Source organism: Haliotis rubra, unplaced genomic scaffold (genome assembly GCF_003918875.1).
Source record: "Haliotis rubra isolate DU_JTF1 unplaced genomic scaffold, ASM391887v1 Scf431, whole genome shotgun sequence".
Classification (NCBI taxonomy): domain Eukaryota; kingdom Metazoa; phylum Mollusca; class Gastropoda; order Lepetellida; family Haliotidae; genus Haliotis; species Haliotis rubra.
The window spans coordinates 945964-956180 of NW_025767115.1; the positions used below are offsets into that span (position 1 = coordinate 945964).

The following is a 10217-nucleotide window of genomic DNA, read 5'->3' on the forward strand; positions in this document are numbered from 1 at the left end:
CTAACAACACAGCTGCTTGTCACACCGACACTGTCAGGAAGCCGGGAGAATGGAGGTACACCGACCCGTTTACTGTTGTTGTGACTGGACTACACATGTTCATACTACCTGAAATACAAGGCATATGACAAGTAGGAGAAGGGTGGTATTGACTTTCATTTGAGACATACGTTATGGGTCACATAAGAGAAGAGAGAACTGCTTACACGCACGTTCGATTTTGCTTTACCTTCATGTTGATCAAGGTTGCTATGAAGGAACTAGCAGCTCAAATTCAAGAACCAACGCTCATAAATTACTGTCAATGTTATTGATTTGTATTGTTACCAGGATAAGGATGTTCTGTCCTACTGGCAAGACTAAGGTCAAAATCTAAATTACAGTTGGCATGAACTTCAAAGATAGTCAAAGTAAAACAAATTATTTAAAATTCGCCTATGAATTAGTAGTTGACAGCTTCCTGCGGTCCGTGTTAACTATATATATTGCTGATGACAAAGTTTTTTTTTTTTGTGTTTGTTTGTTTGCTTGTTTGTTTTGTTGTTGTTCTTTTCATATTTCATGGTACAGGGAAACATGTATTGATAAGTTTCATAATAATACAATCACATTATGGTATATGTATACATGTGCAACATATGACTTGACTTGACTGAAAATGTACAATTGGCAGGATTATTTTCCAAGTAATAAATGTAAAGTTGACCAATATTGAAAAAGCAATCGCTCAGTTCCCGTTCATAGGTAAACATATCTTGACATGTCATAGTGACGGACTATTTCATTTTTAAATATTTTAACTTTGGTCTGAAACCATTTACGCTGCATCTATAGATGTACTGTTTGACCATTGAAATGATTTCATTAATAGGATTATTGTTCTTTCCTTTCATTCCCAATATAACGACTTTATTTGTAAATTCCAGTTGTAACTGTACTGAGTTCAACCATGATTCTATTTCTTTCCATAATTTAAAAACAGATTCACATTCCCACAACATATGGTTGATAGTTTCTCTTTCTGTTTCACAAAATGGACATATTGTTGAACCTGTGTATCCAATTTTATACAGTAATTGCCTTGTTGGGAAAATAATGTGAATAATTCTATAGTGCATCCGTTTCAAGTGTATGCTTCGCGTATACCTATTTGCAATAACGTTAAGACATTTCCGGTCATTTTCAGTAAAATCACTCTGTAGAACTCATTTTAAAAAGCTTGGCAACCGAACAAATTTTGAATTCAAGAGGGAGGCGTATAGTTTTGACTCCCAATTATGGTGTAAGTTTTTGGAAACATTAAATGGATAGGTTGGTTCGCATAATTTCTTTTTTAATTTCTTTTATATTCAGTGTTCGAGGACATGTTATAATGGCTCTTTTCATCGATTCATACGTTAAAACATTAGATTTTATTGAAAACGTATCAACAGGGAATTATTGCATTTTGTATAAAGTAACTATCCGTTAGAAAAATTAGAGTCCTGATATTAAATTGACTGGTGTAGAGAAACGTCCATTTGAGGTCATGACCGCTTATTCTTTTTATCCATTTTAGTTTTTGTGAAGATGTACTGACCAGCAATGAAACACCAGTCCATATTTTCATCAAGATGGATTTCTGCATGACAATTGCCAATGAATAAGAATAACATGAAGTCATAGGGCATGTCCAGTTGAAAAAATGTTTTGGAAACGAGTTCCTGTTCACGATATGAATATTAACTCCAAAACGCAACAACATGCATCCACGCCATGGAAAAATTGAATTCCGTTCTGAAATTATGCTGACTGTGACCTTAAAAGCAGTTGTATGAGAACTGATTCTCATTGCTTTACTAACGATTGTGAAACGAGGACAGAGATGCCGGGGAAAACACCTCAGGAAAGAGAATGTGCACTAGGCAGGATTCAGGCTGGCACCAGCAGCAGGGATATTGCTCGACGACTTGGATGTAGCTACTCTACCATCGTTAGGCTTCATAGCAGACAAGCAGCACCCGTGACCTTCCACGACCTTGGCAACAACGTGTCACGACGCCCCGTCAAAATCACCATATTGTCCATGACCATGTTCGTGATGGAACACTGCCGGCTTCCTGGACTGCTGCACTAGTTCAAGGTCGACGTGGGGTCATCGGGCAACACCGTCTACACGCTGCCGGGCTCCATGGCCGACGTTATTACATTTGGACCAATTCTGACTGACAGACACCGTAATGAGCGTATACAATGTGCTAAAATACATGTTCAATGGCGGTTACAACAATGGCATGGTGTAGTATTCATTGACGAGTCACGTTTGCACCAACGTAATGCTGACGGCCGATTATGTGTTTGGCGTAGACGTGGTGAACGTTATGCTGATGAGTGTGTGGTTCAGACAGACCGTTGGGGTGGTGGGAGTGTCATGGTCTGGGATGGAATAAGTTACAATCACATAACTGCCTTCATGTCTGTAAAGAGAGAGTCAATGCCCATTACTACCGTGACCAGATTTTTCAGAATTACGTCGTGCCATTCTTCAATCACCACCCAAGATGTCCATACTTTTCAGTAGGACAACGCACGGGCATACACAGCTAGTCTTTCTATGCAGTATCTAACCCAGCAACATATCCTGGTAATTCACTGGCCAGCACTGTCCCCATATTCATCCTCTATTGTGCACTTGTGAGACGAAATTTGTCAACGTCTTTCTCGGCGACAACACATGCGGAGCATCCGGGAACTTGAGGCTGCACTTCTGAAGGAGTTGAATGCCATCCCCCAGAACACTATTCTTACGCTTGTTGACTCAATGAGGAGACGTTGCACTGCATGTGTTAATGCAAACAGCGGTCACACGCAATATTGACTTTCGATTTGACCCCACATGTGTTTGATCCTTTCTGACTGTGAAACAATTAAATGAATGAGCGTTTTCTCTGTGTTGTTGTTTTTGTCAGTAGTCCATCTGTTATCATCTACTAAAAAACTATCAATTTGCTTACGTGTGCTTTAGTAATCACAACTTGTGTAATTGGTGCGTTTTCAATGCTAGTGAGTATATATATTTTTCTAATATTTGGAGTTTTATACCCCCTTGCTCTGGGTCATCATTAAATCTCTCTTAATCTAATCAGGTTTGTTTTCAGATGAAATTAAAACACTTATTTTGCAGTCTTTCACTGACATATTTTTCAGGATTTGGTAGAGATGAGAATAGATGGTTAAGCTTAGGTAATATAAGTGATTTAAGAACAGTATTTCTTCCATACGCGGCTAAGGTACGAGCTAACTAAATGTTCATTTGCCTTTCAATCTGAGATAGTTTTTCGTTGTAGTTTATTTCAACCATATTATCAAGATCAATATCGAAATGTATTCCAAAAAAAGCGTGAAGTCTGTTTGTGACCAGTCGATATTCTATTCTTTTACACATCTTATATCGGAATCTCCTTTTGGAGCCTATCCATATTAGTTTAGTTTTAACTACGTAGCCTTTTAATCCTGAAAAACAGGCAAATGGTTCTAAAGTATTCAACACTGCATATAGGCTTTCTCCGATCCATCTAATGTAAGAGTTGTATCATCTGCGAACTGTGATAGGCGATATGTTATATTTCAGGTTTAATCCTTTATATTTTTGTTTTTCGTATCGTGATACCCAGCATTTCTACACACAGCAGAATGATGTGTACGGCGCTAATGGGTCCCCTGGCGGCATCCACCACCTATTTTGAAAGGAGTTGACACAAATCCATTTACCAAGACTCTCGATTCAATATCGTTATAGAATGTTTCTATCCAATGTGAGATACTGGGTCCAAAATTAAAAACTTTAATACCTTGCTGAGGTAGTGTCTATCTTTCAAAGTCAGCGAGAAGAAGTAGGCCTGGTATCTGGCAAGTTTCGGTGTATTCCAGTAGGTCATATATAAGTCTAGTTACCTCGCCAATATATCTTCCCGTGACAAAACCCTTTTGGTCTTCATTAATAATACTAGGTAATACCTTTTTAATTCTGTTTTCAATTGCTGCGGCGCCAACTTTGTATTAGGTATTATGTAGGGAGATATGGCGCCAATTGTTCAAAGATTTCTTAGGTGTATTAGTTTTAGGCATGCATGTTAACAATCCCTGTTTTGCGAGATCGATAACTTTCCATTTTTATACCCATAGTTTAATGAATTAAGAACAAATTCGCCTAAATCTTTCCAAAAGAACTTAAGAAATTCTGAAGTAAAACCACCCGATCCTGTTCGTCGCCTCTTATGACAACGTAACACATGTTATAATTTGGATTACACTTTCTCAGTAAAGTACAGATTCTAGTACTTTTGTTAGGTTGTGTCCCATCCCAGATTCGAACCCACACTCTCTGAGTCCAGCACTTAATCGGCAGCACACAAAGTCCAGCCCACTCAGCCACCGCGGCTTCCAAAACTTGTAGTCTAGAGCACGGACTTTTGTGTACCTCTCTGACAAGTGTAGAATTGGCACGGCTCCATCAACCGACAGCTTTGAATACACAATGCCATTAAAAGTGGTCAAATGGTACACATGTACTAGAATCTGAGTGTACTTCACTGAAAAAGTGTAATCCCAAATGTAGCATGCCTTACTTTTGACACGTGGTATTGTGTATTCAGTATTACGACAAGCATGGGTTGCTTATAGAGCAATGGTATTCGGTGTCAAAAATTGAAAGACGTCTACCGGAGGTATAGGTAGATGAATCTTTGGAAAGCTCGGAATCTCTAGTTGAAAGTGCCAGGCAACATGTCATTTTGAGTTGTTTCCATGGTAACCACACGATTTTAGAAAGACCGCTTCTGCTATATATAAATGGCAAAGTCATCACAATTTACCTATATTTAGTCAATGTTCTGAATGTTTCTGATACCACAAGCATTGCTTCTTCAATATATGTAACACGTCAAAGTCACAACAGTCGAATTGTAACTGTTTTGCTCAGAAGTCAATATAATTGTAATCGTGCATTTTTCTCAACTGATGCGTGCATTATACGTACAGGACCATGCATGTCGTATCGTAAGAAACCCCATAGAATGAACTTTCTGAAAATGTAAATTATAGAAAGCATGCCTTATAAGCCGTCTCCATGGTTACTATAATTTTTATGTATTTTTGTTGCATTTTCCTTCACCGAATCTCCATCCACAAGAAGTAGGAGGTGGCAAATCTAGTTGACTAACACGGCTGTGACACCATACAAAAGTCGATATTCATAACAGGTCAATAATATTCAAGCCTGATAGCGTTCTGTAATTATCAGTATATTGTGAGCTGAGTTTACAATAACACGGGTGCTGAGAATGAGGTTAGATGGCATGAGATCAAATGTCGAGATCCAATGTGTGAGAATGACAAACACCTAACGTGACAATGAAAACCTTGATAGAAAACGCAGTATACCATGGTCCGCAATATGGCAAAGAGCTAGTGATCATAATTTACGGAAACAGTAACACAATGCACAAATGACTACTGGGTTTAAATATTGACTCATACATGTAGGTAAAATGAATCATGGACTGACATTATTAAGATCATTCCTTGTTGATGTTGTCAGTTTGATGTATGATGTATGGGTTAAATCACGAGGACCTGGTGTCTAATCGCTGAAATGGTTTCGACCTCGACGTAAGTTATACAAGATCCACGTTAAGTATGTTCCTTGAGTCTTTCACACGTGCTTCTTGTTCTTTGGCATCTCGACTTATGAAATGCATGTGCATATTCCAAGACAATGAAATAATCCACCTGGGACCAGCTCGAGCATATATATGCTTCACCGAGACAAGTACTAGCATCGCCTTCAACGACAGGGTTTGTTTCTATATGTTCGTGTCACACATGCGCAGAATCCAGACAATAACATGACACGTACCAAATCAACCAAATATTTCATAAATTGGGAAGTTATTAGAAAATAAATAGTTCTGGTTACTTTCATGAAGATGTGTTCATGTGGACGAAGATATCGTTCGTAAGCCCACTGGCGACACGTTTTTCGCTAAAAAGATTGCACTTGATGGGGAGGAGAAATATCGTCATTCCTAAGTTGTGTCTTACTAACAGTCAGGTCATGTCCCGCCAACGACCAAAGTTTCCTTTGATACAGTAGTTCTTTACTTCAGCACTGAGCAACATCGGTAATACTGCAGTTGCTATCCGGCTGTGCATCCAGCATCTACACATTCGTTTATGACGTTCATGGTAAATATTTACAATAATATGTCTATAATGGACTCAGTGGCTGATATTAAAGAAATCAGAGTTTATACGTAGATCTACTACAGGTTTGTTCAATGATCACCTTTGATACAGGTATACTATATTGAAGACTAACCTTTGATGCAGCTGTACTTTACTTCAGCTGCAGCATCGGTAATATTGCAGTTGTTGATGGTCTGTACCTGCATGGCTTCATAACATGAATGTTTCCCATTACAACTGACAACCAGGCCAGACTGGCTGCTGCTGAGGAGCTTACTACACGACTGAGCAGATTTCAGAAGACATGTCGCTGCATCTCCATCCCCATACACCTCGTGCACGACATGTATCCATTCACCGGCAGGACACTGAAGCTGTACTGTAAAGACTTTCGTCAAATCCTCTATACATCTGTTTAAAGTCCTGACACCTTTGAATATATTGAAACTCGTTCAGTCAAACACATATGACAAAATATACTTGAATATATTGTTCCAATTGACGGTAAAACCCTATTTGTTTTGAAATATACGAGGAGTTTTTGAAGCAAAGATGTAGTTTCATCTCTAAAGCATGACATCTCTGTGTGACTCAAATAAGAAATTATATATATTGATTAACATTATAATGTTTTGATATATTGTATGAAACGGTGCATGTACAGTATCATTCAGTTCACAAAACTAGTGCATCTATAAGCTGGTAGGTATGGTGAATATTTCACATTGCTTTAACGCTGCAGAAATGTGTAATGTTGTCTTAAATGTGATCAACTATCAGTGTGTATTTGTACACAGTCTGAGTCTAAGTCTGATTTGGATCGTTGTAAGAGGTGTCTCAAAGGTATGTACACCACAGTTAATGTTTAAAATGGCTTGTGAGCTTTAAAAATCCAGCGGCATGAAAGGCTTTTTGACATTTGCACGTCAGTCACAACAAATCACACGTACATAATGCGATATATAAAATCATACGGCAACCGGAATTATGATGAAATAATCACATTACACATACTGAAATACAGATTTCAAAGACACGTTTGTCTGTACCATTACTCACCATATACAGCCAAGAAGAAATGTAGACAGATCACAAACACCCTTTCAACATGCATGGCTGTTAGATCTCCAGTCATCAGAAGTTCAATGCGTGACTTTCTGTACGTCCATGGATGCAGAACATGTCGTCTCTGTTCAGGCATGCCGTTAAACTGTTGGATTCCTATTCAATATGTAGCAACTTGCCTCGTTGAAATTCACGCACATCCGCCATTGAATACACAGGAAATGTAAACAACATTCGTCAATTCATGAGCTAGACTGTTTGTATATAATCACGCTGTCAGGTCGTCTTCGTCTATTTTTGTACCTGTGAATCATTAGGTACTCCAAAACATAAACCCGCTGTCGTATCTACATCACATAGGCAAACAGTAGACTCTATGTAAGTGAATGTGTTAAATAGTCTGTATGAACAAACCCAAAGAAGTTACTGTTATAACCAGCACGATGAAATGTCGAACCGACTAGCGTCAACGAAAAGGTAAAGCTATGTGTAGATAGTTAAATGCACGAGTAAACGTCCTCGAGGACGACCAGGTCTCAGGTAGTATGAACAAGGAAGTGAAATGAGTGTGTTGTGACTATACATATAGAGCATGCTGTGAGTTGCGCGGGTCTATCTTGCCCAAACACACAACGTCACAATAGATTTTGTTTGTTTGCTTCCCCTGATTCAACGAGTTTTTCGTATGGATTTGGACAGTTGCGGGAGTGGGTGGTGATGGGGCGTGATCTGCTTCACGACAGTGAAGTTGTTTTCTTTAATCGTAAAGGTGTATTTCGGTATTTCAAGTGATGCAGACAATCTTCCAACTGCAATTGAAGCTTTGTTAATAGAGAGTTATCTTCCTTCAAGTGTATCATAAGTACCACTCGATCATATACACAATGCAATTGAAGGATGCGGACATTGGCCAAAGGGAAAGCTGGCAGTCTATTTAAGAAGGATATAGAGAAACAATAGTGAGAGTGTTGCATCAAACACCCGTAACTTTGTTAGCTTATGAAATAAAAAATAGTAGAAACAAAAGAAGTAAGGTTTCTAAGATAAACCGCCATGGTTAGGAATGAGAGATATGGTTTCGAGAACAGACAAGCGGTGTGTCTACTTCTACTGTAGTGTTCAGAAATTGCAGATTTGCCGTTGTCAGTCTATATTAAAGACTCAGCCACTTGTTTTGTGTTATTTTATTTTGTCTGTATCAATTACACGCATCAAGTGCTGTATTTACACTCTTTTATCATCTGGTTTATACGAAATGTGAGACATCATATTATATTTGGATAATTTCTTTTGTTTTTTTATGCCAAGGCGGTAAGCCATGAGTTGCATGTCGGTAAAGTAATCGGTTAGGTTTCTCTTCGCACTTGGACTCATATATAAATATATGCCATGGCTATACAGAACATCAACGTTTTCAAGTGAAATATGCTCGATCGAAGACGTTTACACTTGAAATACTGATTTAAGATTATACTTCTTAGAAGCTTAGAAAGGCATCTTCACTAACAGATCTTCCATTTTCAAAGCAATATTTGGTATTTGATCCGTTCAGTCTATAGGATCGTCAGCATTTTTGAAGTTTCGCAGTCATAAAATCTTGAATTTTAACGTACTGATTACTGCCTGCTTACTCACTGCCAGCACTGTAAACAGTAAGCAGTATATAGAATAGAAATTGGTACGAGATGAGTTATAAAAAGTTTTATCAAATAGAAGCTTCTATCAAACCTAATCTCTTTCATGGGTGTGCATACCACTTTTGAATCCCCAGACAACTTCCTGGTCACTATGACCGCGAGCCAACACTTTCCTGGTCACTCGGCTATGTTGATCTCAAGGAAACAATTTAATGTGAATCTCCTATGATTTTCTTTGGTTTCCGTAATGAAGGCTTGTCGGGCTTGTTGTATCCGTGTTCTATGTACTTTTTTCTCGTCTTCTGTGATGACAGTGTTTCTACGAGACTTGGTTTCGAATCTCTTGTTTCTCATTCTGTGATATTTTTGCGGGTTTCAGAGTATTCAGCAGAAAATATCTTCACTCTGAGGAGTTTACTGTCACTGAGTGTGGTGGAAATATGGTTTGCTTATCGTGTTTAACTTTGCTTCAGCTAGAATTAACTTCTGTTTGTGTTTCAACGCTTTACGATGTAACTTGCGGGGTGCAAGCAAACACCTAGCCCACCAACCCTAACCTCCAGCTATGACTTCAATACCTAGTACTTATAGGTGCGGCTACGATGGTGGTTAACGGCCCCATTACCTACGGTATCGGCCCCATCCACGAAATTGAAAGCCCTACGGTATTTCTTACATAATGCTTTCCGTTTGTCGTCTTCTTGTTCTGGTTGGTATTTTTGCATCACATAACTGCCTCGAACCGTAATCCATCTACGGTTTCCAGTGTTTTCGCTACTTCTTCAACGACTGGGCACAGTCCCATCCTGTGTTTGTGTATAATATATTATCAGATAAAATTAATTGGTTTTAGTTAATTTCTTATCAATGTATTTTGAGGCTTATAAGGTTTAGATTTTTCATCCACGGCAATCCCTGTGACATTAAGAAGCATATCTTGGACCAAATACGGACCCCTCGAGGCTTGCTAAGGGGCCGATCCTGAGTTATTACATGACGATACTGCAACGTTGGTAATTGTGCCTGGTTTCCCAGGCTATTACCAACCCGTATATATGGGGTTTGCACTGTTATGAGTGTTCCCGAGATAGAATTCTATGATGAGTGTGGTGTCTGGCCCCATAACCAAAACCCCTGCTGGTAATCGGGTAATTCGGGCGTTAAATATGCCAACTCATCATTTGGAGCTAACATGTTGCCCGAGTGACTCGGTATTCGTATTCGTATATATTATCAATCGGAATGAGAGACGTGAGAATGATATACACACACACGCTTTTACGGGTGGTC

The 10217-nt window shown here is 38.8% G+C and overlaps 1 protein-coding gene across 1 annotated transcript; it reads right to left on the reverse strand.

The window, feature by feature from the left end:
- Positions 1–19: 19 nt before the first annotated feature.
- Positions 20–7533, reverse strand: LOC124289071. Its single transcript, XM_046725668.1, has 3 exons — positions 7285–7533; positions 6359–6655; positions 20–108 (listed from the first exon to the last, which is right to left on the reverse strand). The coding sequence occupies exons 1-3, from the start codon at positions 7424–7426 to the stop codon at positions 20–22; spliced, it is 528 nt and encodes a 175-aa protein (XP_046581624.1). The 5' UTR covers positions 7427–7533.
- Positions 7534–10217: the final 2684 nt, after the last annotated feature.

Bases quoted from the DNA above. Each gene is read 5' to 3' on its own strand.
- LOC124289071 (XM_046725668.1), bottom strand. From the start codon at position 7,426: ATGCCTGAACAGAGACGACATGTTCTGCATCCATGGACGTACAGAAAG. The intron at 6,656-7,284 runs GTGAGTAATGGT...ATATATTCAAAG, and splicing joins TTTCTTCTTGGCTGTATATG to GTGTCAGGACTTTAAACAGA. The intron at 109-6,358 runs GTTAGTCTTCAA...CTTGTATTTCAG, and splicing joins AAAGTACAGCTGCATCAAAG to GTAGTATGAACATGTGTAGT.